Source organism: Leptopilina boulardi, unplaced genomic scaffold, assembly GCF_019393585.1.
Source record: "Leptopilina boulardi isolate dan_hultmark-lab unplaced genomic scaffold, ZJU_Lbou_2.1 LbouV2_278, whole genome shotgun sequence".
Taxonomy (NCBI): Eukaryota; Metazoa; Arthropoda; class Insecta; order Hymenoptera; family Figitidae; genus Leptopilina; species Leptopilina boulardi.
This window is the reverse complement of record NW_026137838.1, coordinates 3,223,234-3,238,813: the sequence shown is the minus strand read 5'-3', so window position 1 is coordinate 3,238,813 and position 15,580 is coordinate 3,223,234. Positions and strand designations below refer to the sequence as shown.

At 26.3% G+C, this 15,580-nt stretch overlaps 1 protein-coding gene across 7 annotated transcripts in view; it reads left to right on the top strand.

Annotated features, from left to right (window-relative positions):
• Positions 1-15,580, top strand: part of LOC127281766 (rho GTPase-activating protein 100F) — a 47,055-nt gene that overhangs the window by 20,204 nt on the left and 11,271 nt on the right. For 6 of the 7 annotated variants that reach the window (XM_051305644.1, XM_051305643.1, XM_051305641.1 and 3 more), the window contains exons 4-8: positions 12,694-12,807; positions 12,936-13,118; positions 13,298-13,456; positions 13,574-13,803; positions 13,930-14,188. In XM_051305644.1, coding sequence (XP_051161601.1) covers positions 12,694-12,807; positions 12,936-13,118; positions 13,298-13,456; positions 13,574-13,803; positions 13,930-14,188 — 945 coding nt within the window. Of the gene's footprint in view, positions 1-11,036; positions 11,102-12,693; positions 12,808-12,935; positions 13,119-13,297; positions 13,457-13,573; positions 13,804-13,929; positions 14,189-15,580 lie in introns of those variants that run through there. The other variant, XM_051305646.1, reaches the window with a different exon arrangement.

Sequence of the window (15,580 nt, the reverse complement as noted above, 5' to 3'; positions counted from 1 at the left end):
GGAATGCCTGACTAAATCTTGTTTCTACTACTTATAGTGAACTTTAAAATAATTCTTTTTTAAAAATGCACGCCTGACTTAAATTTACTTCTACTACTGATTTTGAAATTACTTAAGGCACCTCCGCCTAAAATTTACTTCTACTACTAATTTTAAAATTACTTAACTAATGTCCGACTAAAATTTACTTTTACTACTAATTTTAAAATTACTTAACTAATGTCCGACTAAAATTTACTTTTACTATACTAATTTTAAAATTACTTAACTAATGTCCGACTAAAATTTACTTTTACTAATAATTTTAAAATTACTTAACTAATGTACGACTAAAATTTATTTTTACTACTAATTTTGAAATTACTTAAGGGATGTCTGACTAAAATTTACTTTAACTACTAATTTTAAAATTACTTAAATAATGTACGACTAAAATTTACTTTTACTACTAATTTTGAAATTACTTAAGGGATGTCTGACTAAAATTTACTTTTACTACTAATTGTGAAATTACTTAAGGGATGTCTGACTAAAATTTACTTTTACTACTAATTTTAAAATTACTTGTAGGGATGTCCGACTAAATCCCATTTCTACTACTTATAATGAACCTTTTAATAACTCTTATTTAAAAATGCATTTCTGATTTAAATTTATTATTATTTATTTTAGTATTAGATTTATATATATATATATAATAATTTAATTGAGCATTAATAACTCCTCTGTGAATAAGTAAGAGACTGTGTTTGTTCGAGAGAGAGAGAGAGTGAGGAGGGGGGTGGGGGGAAGTTCAGAGTTACAAATAATTAGATTGCAATATATAGATCGATGTTTATATGTATATATATAGACAGTGGTTGAAACGAGCTGAGGCCACTTGAGGTTTTCATCAGGTCACAAAAACGCAGGCGCGCATCGCAGAACATGTTGTATTTCAGGATCTCTCTTGTCGTGACACTCCTCCCTCAATCTCTTTCTTGAATCCTTTCCCCTACCAAATGACCTCAACCACCCTTTACAACCAACGCCACCCACCCCCCCGCTCATGTTGCGTACGCTTGCGTACTATAATTTCTACTACTGCCTGCTACTATCATCATTACTACGTCCAGTGCTGTATCCAGATTCTTTTTTTTTGTTAATATTTTCTTTTTAAACTACTCTTTAAATTTTAATTTTAGTGATCATTTAAATATTAGTAGGATATTTTTAGTTATTTTTCAGTAAAGTATTAGTATTTGATTTAATATTTTTTTTACTAAAGTTTTGGTGAAAAATGACTAAAAAAATAGTTATCAGTAGTACAAGTCAATCAGACGTAATAAAATTTTTAGTTTTATCAGTAGTACAAGTAAATATTCAGTCAGACGTTTTGGACTTTTGTTATTTTGTCAGTAGAACAAGTAAATATTCGATCAGATTTTATTTTGAAATTTTTTTTTAGTAGAATAAACCGATTTTAGTCGGACATGTTTAAAAAGTAGAAAATCAGTAGTAGGAGTTTACATTTAGTCAGGCTTGTAAAATTATTGTAATTTTATCACAGTAGTACGAGTCAATATTCTGTGAGACCTAATAAACTTTTGTAATTTTTTCAGTAGTACAAATCAATATTTATTCTGAACTTCTAATATTTTTTTAAATTATGTATCAGTAGTCAAAGTAAATAATTAGTCAGACTTTGAATTTTTGTAATTTTGGCAGTAGTACGAGTCAATAGTTAGTAAGACATTTTAAAGAAATTTGTAATTTTGTCAGTAGTACAAGTAAATAATTAGTAAGACTTTTAATTTTTGTAATTTTTACAGTAGTACAAGTCAACAGTTAGTGAAACATTCTATAAGGAAATTTGAAATTTTATCAGTGGTACAAGTAAATATTCAGTCAGACTTTCTTTTGTAATTTTTTTTAGTTGTTTTAATAGATTTTCGTCAGACATAATTAAAAAAAATTGTAAAATTAGTAGTAGCAGTAAATATTTAGTCAGGCTTGTAAAATTTTTTAAAAATATCAGTAGTACAAGTCAATATTCCATCAGACTTAATAGACGTATGTAATTTTTTTCAGTAGTACAAATTTATTTTAATAAAATATATATTATATTTTAATAAAATATATATTATATTTTAATAAAATATATTTAATTATGTACCAGTAGTAAAAGTAAATAATTAGTCAGACGTTCTAATAAAATTTGTAATTTTGCCAGTAGTAAAAAAATATTTAGTCAGACTTTCTTTCGTAATTTTTTTTTAGTAGAATAAATTGATTTTAGTCAGACCTAATTAAAATATAGAAAATCAGTAGTATCAATATATATTTAGTCAGCCAATTAAAATTTTTGTAATTTCTTCAGTAGTAAGTACAAGTAAATATTTAGTGAGAATTGATAATTAATATTTTATATAATTTAATCAGTAGTGAAAGTAAATTATTTAGTCTAGAACGTTTGTAATTTTTTCAGTAGTACAAGTCAATATCTAATCAGGCTTGCCAATTAATTTTCTAATAAATCAGTAGTACAAGTCAATGCAAAAAATTATTTGGTTCAAGTAAATATTTATTTGTAAAATAATAATTATTAAATATTCCAGTCAAGTAATTAAATATTTGAATCAAATATAAATTTTGTTTTCAGTTTAAAAAAAATAGAGTAGTACATAAATTTTTAGTAAGACTTTATTAATTTTAGTTAGTTCATCAGTAGTAAAAATCGTATTTAGTCGTATAAATTTAATTTTTGTCTTTCTTATTATTTTCTTATATTCAACAAAGTCTCTTTTTTTCTCCCATTCGCAATAGTGGAATTAACGTCGCACCTTATACGCGAAAATTCCCGCCTTATTTTTTCTCTCGTCTTAATTTAATTTTTAATTAAAGTCCTCTCGCACATGTACATAGTGTGTATATAGCTTTGCTTTGAAAACTTGTAAAAAAAAAAAGAAAGGAAAAAAAAAGAAGGAAGGATATTAGTTTTTGTTTGCAGTTGGCGGCAAGCCATTTAATACTAGTGGAAAACGTGAAATACCAGCAACGTTTATTGATCCTGGGGAAGTTTCAGGTAGTCAACTTTGAGCTTTTCCAAGTCGTTATTCATACTTATGCTCGTTATAAAGCTTCGTGTGGTCACACAGTTTCTACTATACATATAGTACTACTTGAAAGTTAACCCGTGAATATGTATATATATAAAATGTATATATATATATATATATATATGGCGGTTTTACATATTTTATTTTATCACGAGGTGATAGAGGTGAATATTTCTTCTTTTTTTTTTTTCTCTCGCGCAAAATTCCCAAGACCTTGCTTCCTATTTCACACGCCTTTTACCATACAGAGAAAAAGAAAGAGGGAGGGAAATTTTTTTTTTTTTTCTTTGATTCTCAAAGCAAAGAAATTGCGCCCTCGGCGAATTTCCATTTTTGCAAATTTTATTGACTTTATAATACTTCCTTTTTTTTTAAATCTACTTTTAGATTTTACTCTTCAACTCATTTGAGTTTATGGTCTATCATTAAAAATTTTTTACGATTTTTCTATACTATACTTGAAAAGTTGGACAGACATTTTTTCTCTAAAAGCCAATTTTAAGATTATAAAAAAATAATAATAATAATGATAATAAAAAATGAATGCAATAAATAGTGCACTGCACTCTAGAGAAAATTTATATTTGTCTCTCACAGCAAAATAAATATTTATTTGTTTTAAATAAATTTATTTGTCTCAGTGCCAAATAAATATTTATTTGTTTTAAATAAATTTATTTGTCTCAGTGACAAATAAATATTTATTTATGTATTAAATAAATTTATCTCAGTGACAAAATAAATATATTTATATTTGTTTTGAATTAATTTTATTTGGTTTAAATAATTTTTTTTGCTTTAAATAAATTTTGTTTTGTTTAAATAAATTTTTTTTTTTTAATAAATTTTGTTTTGTTTTAAATAAATTTTATTTGATTTAAATAAAAAAATTTAATTTGCGCTAAATAAAATTTTTGTTTGTGCTAAATACTATTTGATATGATACAAATAAATATTTGTTTATGAAAATAGGCAGGTAACGAATTTTTTGGAATAAAATAATTTTTTTGCCAGTGTGAATTTACAAAAAATTAATTTATAATATATAATAATTTTTTTAAAAAAATGTTGCTTTTAAAGAATTATTTTGTTACTGTTTGAGATTTAACTGCGGATATACATCGTTATCGCGTCCGTTTTGTGTAAATAACATCGATCGACATAGTTTGTTCCTATCTCTTCAAATACTATATATATATATATAATCGTGCCATCCCTCATGAGAGTCCTGTTCTCTCATAATTGAACAACAGTTGCTTACTTAATCAATTGTGAAATAAGCATAAGACAAATCGTTGCAAATTATGCAGCATCTCTATTATTATATCATCATATTATATATTTATAGAAAAAAATTTATTTGATTCGAATAATCGATTATTTGACCGAAATAAAAAAATTTATTTGATTCGAATTATCGGTTACTTGACTATTCTCAAATAAATATTTACCAAATAATTGAATTAAATAAACTGTGTTTAAACTAATTTTTTTATTATCATTTTAATTGACTCAAGTAATAATTATTTGTTACAATAATAAATATTTGATAATAGTCAAGTAACCGATTATTTGAATCAAATAATTTTTTTTCATTGTTCAATTGAATAATTTAGTTGAATCAATCAAACGTTTATTTAAATGTACAGTAATTTTATTTGGTTATTTCAAACAAATTTTTCTCTGTATTAAATAATTATTTGAGTCAATTAAAAAATGGTATTACAGAAATTATTTGTTCAAATACAATTTATTTAACACAGAAAATTAAAAGGCATTAAAATAAGCTTATTATTTTAATGCAATTTTGCTTATTTTAATACCAAAATGGATTAAAATAAGAAAAAAATAGATTAAAATAATAAGCGTTGCAGCTTATTTTAATGCCTTTTAATTTTCTGTGAATTCAAATAAAAATTATTTGGTTCAAGTATAAATATTTTATTTAATAATAATCAAGTAAGCGATTATTTAAATCAAATAAAATTTATTTTTTTCATATAAATTAGTTTTGTTATGGGGGAAAAAAAATTTCTATTTTATATTAAATTGCAACGACTTTTATATATATATATTTGCCGCAAAGGAATAATTATTTTTGAAAACTTTTTACCCTCTCGGCGGACACTTGAAATCGTAATTTTCTTCATATTCACAGTAGAATTGATCTTCGACTGTGAAAAGCACTCTTTTTATCTTTCGCGAGCATCCAGTCCTCGCATTTTAAATCGTGAAGAGGCTTCTAGAATAAGAATTCAGCGTATCTTTATCTCGCTTTTCTTTTTATTCCTTCTTTTTTCGATAAAGAGGGTCCTTCATGAAAGCTAGGTCTCCGCGAGCCTAGATTATACTTTCTGCCTAAAGCTTATTTCCCAAATCGAGGGCAAAAAAAAAAGAAAAAGAAATGAAAAACGATTAAGAAAAAATTTGTTAGAATGATAAATTAAGAAGGTGAAATTAAGGATAATTGTTGCTCTTTTATTTTTGTTTACAAAATATATTCGAAGCTGCATTGAGAAAAAAAAATTTTTTATTTAATTGAAATAATTGGTTACTTGACTATTATCAAATAAATATTTACTTGAATCGAATAATTTTTATATTTAAATTAAATAAACTGTATATCTGATCCAAATATTTTGTGTATTTGAAACAAATACCATTTAATTGACTCCAGAGAAAAGATATATTTTCTCGAAGCTAAATAAATATTTATATGTCGCAAATAAATAATTATTTGTTATACAGAGAAATAATTATTTGTTACAAAGAAATATTTATTTATGACAAATAAAATTTTTATTTACGCCAAATAAATGACCCAGTTGGCTCTTAGACAAAAATACTATATTAAACTCAAATATATTTGGTTTAAATAAAACATTTCTCTGGGGATAAAAAAATAATTATTTAATACAAATAAATATTTATTTGATAATAGTAAAGTAATCGATTATTTGAATCAAATAAATTTTTTTAACACTGCATCTATAAATTTAAGAAATTTTTCTTTAAAAAATTAATCTAAAAAAATGGTTAATTTTTAGTTTTGATTAATCGACGTTTTTAAGAATATTTTTGTGGCAATAAATTTGTGTTCCTGCGTTCAATAAATAATTTGACATAGTTTCAGGACTGTAATGATCAAATATGTAATTTAGTACTATTAAACTTATCATTCAAAGTTCAGGTATATACTTTGATGGAAGTTTGTTGAGCCCTATAAACTTTCGATAGTTTCCTAACTGACGTATATATACGCGAATGCATCATCTTTGTGTTTCAAAAATTTCTGCTATTCGCACTATTTATATAAGTTTTGTGTATATATAGCTGATTTAAGGCAATATCTTTTCTCTTTTTTATATACATTTTTCTTGGAGGGAAATTCTTTTTCGTTTCAAAAGAAAAGTTTTCGAAAAAATGTAAATTTTACACACATAAATAGTCTGAGAATATTTATATATTAAAGTTTGAATTTTATTGTTTATTTAATATTATCATTTAATTAATTTAAATAATTACACAGAAAATTAAAAGGCATTAAAATAAGCTGCAACGCTTATTATTTTAATACAATTTTGCTTATTTTAATACCTTATAATTTTCTGTGTATTGAAAATTTTTTATTTGATTCAAATAATCGGTTACTTTATTATTATTATTAAATGAATATTTGTATATAAATAAAAGAAAAATTGTATTTGATTCAAATACAGAAATTATTGGTTCAAATACGATTTATTTAATTTAAATAAAATTTATTTATTTGAAATGAAAATTACGGGTGATCCAATTATTTTTTTGGAGTAAATATTTGTTAGATAATAGTCAAATAACTGAAATGAAATTTTCTTTGTGCGAATAAGAATTATTACTTTATATTAGTTTTACTCGAATTAAAAAATAGAAATTTTCGAATTATATTTATTTTTGAAAAAAAAAATTTACACTGTTTCCTTGGCGCGATGACACGTCCAGAAAAACTTTACGTTATTTTTCTTTTTAATTAAAACTTTCCAATATATCTAACTGGGAGTAGTAAATTGCAACAAAAATAATAATTGCTCATACACAGTGTCAAGTAACTTTATTAAAGTTTTTAATTACATGGTATATATAGTTGTTTGTAATTATTTCTATATATATATATAGAGAGAGAGAGTTTATGAATATAAAAAATAAGAATTGTAAATAATGTAAAAAAATTGGAAAATCCGAATGAGTTGATTTAATTTTTACTATACTGTTTTTTATTTACTTTATTTATTATGTCTGACTAGAATCAATTCAAACTACTGATGAAATTAGAAAAACGTAGAAAGTTGAATTAAATATTGACTTGCACTACTGACAAAACTAAAAAACTAAAAAAGAAAAATTAAAAAATTAAAAATATTTATTTGAACTGAAAAAATAACAAAAACCTGACTAAATATTGACTTGTACTACTACTGATTTACTTAGCAAATTTTTTTTGGTGTGTCTGATTTAATATTTAGTTCGACTATTGGTAGAATTAGAAAAATTTTGTCTGACTAAATATTGACGTGTTTTACTGACAAATTTACAAAAATTTACAAGGAAAACTGAGTTAATATTTGTTTTTTACTACTGATAGAATTATAAATATTTTTTTTGAGTCTAACTAATTATTTACATTTACTACTGATACAATTGAATAAAAATTTTAAGCAATTCTGACTAAATATTTAACTGTACTACTGATACAATTGTAAAGTTAATTAATAAAAAAAAGAAGTTAATTAACAAGTCTGATTAAATTATTTACTTGTACTATTGACACAATTACAAACGTAAAAAGTCTGACTAAATATTGATATTTTCCACTGGCAAAAATTTATAAAAAAAATTAACAAATTTTCTTATCAAGTCTGACGGAATATTGACTTGTTCTACTGAAAAAATTTCAAATTTGAATAAATAAATAAAATTTCATTTATTAAGAAAGTCTGATTAAATATTGACTTGTACCACTGTCAAAATTACAAAAAGTTTTTAAACGTCTGACTAAATATTTACTTGTACTACCCACTAAATTATAAATTTGGATTTTTATTAGCCTGACTGACTATTTACTTGTACTACTGACAAAATTTAAAATTTCTTTATGTCTGACTAACTGTTGACTTGTTCTACTGCCAAAAAATTCAAAGTCTGACTAATTATTTACTTTTACTACTGATACAATTGCAAAATATATTGTATATATTTTCATTTATTTGTTGCCAAAATATATTTTATTTCATTTAAATAAAAAAAATTTATTTAAATCAAAGCAAAAAATTTGAGGCAAAGCAAATATTTATTTATGACAAATAAAATTTTTATTTAAATAAAATAAAATATATTTGCAACAAATAAATGGAGTTAGTAGGCAGATATACGTTTAGTTAACTCATATTTTATTTGTTTAAAATAAATCATTTCTCTGGATGTACACTGAAAAAAAAGGATTGGTATTGACAACTAAACGTTTGGTTGGTATTTAAGCAACCAAAATTTTTTTTGTTGAATCAACAAAATTTTAATTGTCTCAATCAAAATTTGTTTGACATAACCAAAATTAGAAAAAAAGGATTTTTGTTGTCCTAACTAAAGTTTGATTGGGACAACCAAAATTTTGTTGATTCAACAAAAAAAATTTGCTTGCTTAAATACCAACCAAACGTTTGGTTATCAATACCAAACCCTTTTTTCAGTGTACTAAAATATTGAAAGTATTCGCTATTTTAGAGAAAAATATCGGTGTTTCAAATAAAAAAAAATTTTCCCTACACGCAAAAAAATCTTCATCTGAAATAGCGATAAGTTTCTCTGGAACAGCGATATATTTCTCTAGAATAGCGAAAACTTTCGCCGTTTTAGCAAAACATATCGCTATTTAAGATAAAAAAAAAAAAAAAAAAAAAATTTCCCCCTTAATTGCAGACACTGAGAAAAAAATTTATTGGATCGCGATTACTTTGAATATTATCAAATAAATATTTACTTGAAACAAATAATTTTTATTTGAATTAAATAAATTGTATTTGGACCAATAATTTCTATATTTGAAACAAATATACTATTTAATTGGCTTAAATAAAAATTATTTGGTTCAAGTAAATATTTATTTGATAATACTCACTTGGAAAGATTCCTCGGAAAGTGCCCCCTGGAGGTTCTATCAGAATTTCGCCTGAACTTCCAACGTAATTCCGTCGAAATTCCATCGGAGTTCCAAAGAATTTTCCGATGGGATTCCGACGGAGTTCCAACGGAATTAGGACTCTAAAAATTTTGAAAAAAATTAATCGGAATTCCGTCGGAAATTCTTTGGAACTCCTATGGAATTCCAACGGAATTACGTTGGAAGTTCCGGCGGAATTCTGATAGAACCTCCAGGGGGCACTTTCCGGGGAATATTTCCAAGTGGGTATTATCAAATAAATATTTACTTGAAACAAATAATTTTTATTTGAATTAAATAAATTATATTTGGACCAATAATTTTTGTATTTGAAACAAATATATTATTTAATTGGCTTAAATAAAAATTATTTGGTTCAAGTAAATATTTATTTGATAATACCCACTTGGAAAGATTCCGCGGAAAGTGCCCCCTGGAGGTTCTATCAGAATTCCGCCTGAACTTCCAACGTAATTCCGTCGAAATTCCATCGGAGTTCCAAAGAATTTCCGACGGAATTCCGATTAATTTTTTTCAAAAATTTTAGAGTCCTAATTCCGTCGGAATCCCATCGGAAATTCTATGGAACTCCGATGGAATTTCGACGGAATTACGTTGGAAGTTTAGGCGGAATTCTGATAGAACCTCCAGGTGACACTTTCCGGGGAATTTTTCCAAGTGGGTATTATCAAAGAAATATTTACTTGAAACAAATAATTTTTATTTGAATTAAATAAATTGTATTTGGACCAATAATTTCTATATATTTAAAACAAATATACTATTTAATTGGCTTAAATAAAAATTATTTGGTTCAAGTAAATATTTATTTGATAATACATAATCATAAGTAACCGGAATATTTGAATAACAATACATTTTTTTCCAGTGTATAAATTCTAAAATTTGTCATTAATTAACAGCATTTGCAGTATGTTTAAACCGCAATATATTCAAGATTTTGGTAATAATATAGGTGCAGCATCAGAGGCGATGGCATTGCATTGCTCGCATATGGGCATCCGGTTCTTGTGCGATCCCGAGTAGACCGGCGAGACTAGAGGTTGTAGGACGCAGACGTGCCGTATTGCAAGAGAGAGAGAGAGAGAGAGAGAGAGAGAGAGAGAGAGAGAGAGAGAGAGAGAGAGAGAGAGAGAGAGAGAGAGAGAGAGAGAGAGAGAGAGAGAGAGAGAGAGAGAGAGGCCGATAAAGGGGATGAAGAGAGTTTTTTTTTACCAAAAGGGGGTTGAGGGGGGCGGAGAGCAATTGAGTGAGACAGAAATGTAGAGCAACCAGGAAGAAAATACGCTCCCGATAGAGAGAGAGAGAGAGACAGAGAGAGAAAACTAGAATGGGTGTGAGGTGACGTCACATCGGGTCGATAGTACCCAAACTCTCTCATTCCCGGGGGAGGGGGTGTGAGGGAGGGAGGGAAAGAGGCGCAAGCGCCCCCGCTTCTTGCTCCTGAAGATAGGTTCCCGCCATATTAGCTGGCATGGGGGCAAAGTGCGGTATGTCACAGTGTATATATTGGGGTGGTTCTTCTTCTCAGAGTGAAAATTCGTAGCCCTTTTGCACAAGTGGTTGAAAATTGCAGGAATTGTGTGTGTGAGAGAGAGAGAGAGAAAGAGATCCGGTTCAGAAATTTCCAACAGTTATAGTGAAATGTATCTCCAGAACTGGAGGGTTCAAATAATAATGGTATGAGTGTAAAGGGATTGGAAATTTAATCCTCTCTGTGTGTTTGTGTGTGTAGTGGGACCGGATGTGTGGATCGACCGCGTGGATCATCCTCGTGCCATGCTTGAGGGTAAGATCTAATAGATCATGTAAATTATATCCGTCGACTGAATCTGGAAATATTTTGAAAATCATGAAAAAAAATTATTGTTTTAAAAAAAGTATTTCGAAAACCACCCAAAAGAAATTATTTTTTTAAGAAAAGTATTCTGAAAAAACCACATTGAAAAAAAATTATCATTGTTTTAAGAAAAATATTTTCCGAAAACCACACAAAAAATAATAATCATTGTTTCAAGAAAAATATTATGAAATCCTTGAAAAAAATTATTTTTTTAGGAAAATTATTCTGAAAACCACACTGAAAAAAAATCATTGCTTCAAAAAAAAAAATATTCTGAAAACCGCAGACTGAAAAAAAATTATCATTGTTTGAAGAAAAATATTACGAAAACCACAGAAAAAATAATTATCATTCTTTCAAGAAAAATATTCTGAAAACTATTCTAAAAAAAATTATCACTGTTTGAAAAAAAAATATTTCGAAAACTACACAAAAAAAAATTATTGTTTTAAGACAAATATTTTGAAAATTATGAAAAAAAAATTATTGTTTTAGAAAAAGTATTCCGAAAACCACCCAAAAGAAATTATTTTTTTATGAAAAGTATTCTGAAAAAATCACATTGAAAAAAATTATCATTGTTTTAAGAAAAATATTCCGAAAACCACGCAAAAAATAATTATCATTGTTTCAAGAATAATATTCTGAAATCCCTGAAAAAAATTATTTTTTCAGGAAAATTATTTTGAAAACCACACTGAAAAAAACTCATTGCTTCAAAAAAAAAAAAAAAAATATTCTGAAAACCGCATACTGAAAAAAAATTATCATTGTTTGAAGAAAAATATTCCTTAAAACCACAGAAAAAATAATAATCATTCTTTCAAGAAAAATATTCCGAAAACTATTCTAAAAAAAAAATTATCATTGTTTGAAAAAAAAATATTTCGAAAACCATACAAAAAAAATTATTGTTTTAAGAAAAGTATTCTGAAAAAACCACATTGAAAAAAAATTATCATTGTTTCAAGAAAAATATTCCGAAAACTACACAAAAATTAATTATCATTGTTTCAAGAATAATATTCTGAAATCCCTGAAAATAATTATTTTTTCAGGAAAATTATTCTGAAAACCACACTGAAAAAAAAATTATCACTGTTTGAAAAAAAAATATTTCGAAAACCACACAAAAAAAATTATATGTTTTAAGACAAATATTTTGTAAACCATGAAAAAAAATTATTATTTCAAAAAAATTAAAAAAGTATTTTGAAAACCACACTGAAAAAAAAATTATTATTGATTCAAGAAAAATTATTTACTTGATGCTGCACACTAATTTTCTTAATTCATTTACCAAAATTTTATTAAAAAGAATAAAATTCGAACAAATGTGTTTTCTTGATTCAATACTATTTTTTTTCGCAGAAAATCAAATACAAAAAAAAACTGCGACAAAAAACAAATTCTGGGTTCATTGAAAAGTTTTGGAAACCAAAACAAATTTTCCACCCAAAAATTTGATTTGAAAAAATAAAAAAAAAAACCCGCCTTAAAATTTAATTACTCTACTAAATTTGATTTTTATTTTTCAGGAGGGGCGTGGGGAAGTGACAGACATAAGTGCAAGTCCTGGGAGGCAGGCATCTGCCAACCAGTTGCGCCCCAAGGAACCACCTCCTATGGTCATCCAAGGGGATTTCAGAAAGGTATGCATCAGGAAAGAGAAAACTGTGAGTTTCAATATAATTATTCAAAAACAAAAAAATTATATTATCAAAACAAATTTTTTTTTCTTATAATTTAAATATTAATTTTTAATTTTGTTTAAAAAAAGGTGAGTGGGATCAGTACAGAGATATTCAAGCAAATTCAAACGGTGGAAAATGACCATGATGCTTCGACTGCTGCTGCTTTTGAAGCTGTTGAAAGACGAGGTCAAATGGTTGTACGTACCATTGAACCACGTCAAATGGGAAGACAGGCACAAGAAGCTGCAAAGAAATTCATCTCAGTGCAGGTAAATTTTTTTCTAAAATTATAATAAGAATATTGATCCATGAGTTTCTAATCTCATCTTTTTCTATGTTAATGAAATAATAATTAATTCGTCGCGTCGATTTCGAATAGAAAAAAAAAATTGTCAAGAATTTAAAAAATTTTTATTAATTGAAGATTTTTAAAAATAACTTTTTCCAGGATCCAAAATATCCCATCCATTTCGTCGAGATAATCAAGAGTCCGGGACAGACGTTGGGACTTTATATAAGAGAAGGAAATGGAGTAGACAGAAACGATGGCGTTTTTATATCTAGGATAGCACTGGAATCGGCCGTCTATAACAGTGGTTGTCTCAAGGTTTCTATCTTTTTTTTTCTCGAATCTATTATCTTTAAATTGAACAATTTTTTTTTATTAAATTTTTTTTCAAATTAAATTAAAAAAAACAAATTTGAATTTTGTTTTATATTTTAGGTGGGAGATGAAATTTTGGCAGTGAATCTTGTTGACGTGACGCATATGAGTTTAGATGATGTTGTAATTGTGATGTCAATTCCTACGAGACTCATTTTAGCCACGAGGCGTGGTCCTCATCAGCTTATTCCACACAATCTTCACAGCGAACACAAAACAACACCTGTCGTTGTCATTAAACGTGATATTAATGAAGATGAAAATGATCATTCAAGTAGTAATCATATACGGTAATTTGGAAATTATTTTTTTACAATTGTTTTTTTTTTAATTCGGATTCTTTTCATTAGAATACAGAATTTAAAAAATTGAAAAAAATAAAATATCTTTGACCTAATTGAAAAATAATTTTTTAGTGACAGTAGTCGAAGAAGAGGAGACGGACGTGAAATGTTACCATCAAGATCAAGATTAGGTCTCACTGGACTTGGATCGACACAAGATTTAGGATCAAGCAATGGCGATCTCTATTATAATTCACGACCCGAAGGTCATTGGTCCTATCAACCGCCACCAGCGCCTGTTATCACACATCAACCAAAACCATCAGCAACACAACATTTTCAACCCTACGAACGTGGTTATCCAAAAACATTGGAGAGTCTCGCTGAAAAAGTATGTTTAATAATTTCAATTTTCAAAATTATTTTAGATTTTACATTTATTAATATTTATTATTATTAAATGATTGCCCAAAAAAAATGACACACACACATTTATCAATGTTTTTAAAAAAAAAATAATTAAAAATTCCCCTTTTTTTGAACAAATTAAAATTTAATATGTTGCATGTTTGTTATTAAAACAAATTTTCTAAAATTTATTTATTTATTTTTTATTAATTAATGACACAAATTTGGTGTGTCAGTGATCATTTGATAGTGATGAATTTTATTATAAAACATAGATGTCTTAGACGATGTGGATCGAGCACCTTTTTTTATTACCTATTTGCACAATTCCACACTTGTTTGCCCTCCACTCTCTAAGAGCGCTATGAACATACAAATAATTAATTTAAATAAGAAAAAAAAAAGAATGGCGGATCTAGAGGATAGTTAAATTTTCTATTAAAAAAAAATCAATACCTCCGTAGATTTTTTCTTGATAACTTTTTTTCTGAATGAAATAATTTTTTTTTTTTTTTTTTTTGTAATATAAAAATGTTGAGAGAAAAAATTTAACGACCGCCGTTCAATATTTATTAAAAAGACGTAATTTATTGACTAATCGGTTCTATATATGAATGACTGCTACGTTGAAAATTGACCAGGATTTCACGAAGGTAAAAATAATATAACTCTTGTTGATATCTAGATCTCGTAATGAGTATATACTTCAATATGTATATTGCTATACTAAAATTATATTTGGCGCACCCCCTTCGTCTTTCTATTTCTCTCTCTTTCTCTTTCTTTCTCTATTTCTCTATCTTTTTTTCAACTGAGAAAAATATTTTGCTTTGACAAAACATTTTTTTTTTTTATCAATATTTGTGTGGCATATCTCAAATTTTGAGTCTCAGTCACTTTTGATTGAATCAAAAATTTTTGAAAAAATAATAATCATTTTTATCTGTTGAGATAGCAAAAGAAAAAAAAGGAAATTATTTTTTTTGTTACGCAAATATAAACGAAATGTTTTGTGTGTATTGTCGATGAGGGCAAATAAATTTTTCTCTGGGCTCACTATGTCTCTCTGTCAATCTATTCCAAAAGCTTTTCTATATCTGTTTATATGTGTGCATCTTCCAATATTTTCTCCCTCGCTATACATATATATATATATATACTGTTCACTTTGCTTCGAGCAGAAAATACATTTCTTGACAAAAGATGAAATTATGAAAAGTAAATTTTTATTCATAAACTTCATTATAAAAAGGGTTTATAGCATTCAAATATTCATTGTGAAATAATGGAAAATAAAGTGAAAATTTTTAATACGGTAAATTAAATTAAAAATTGGAATAATGAAAATAATTGATAATAATTATTATTATAGATA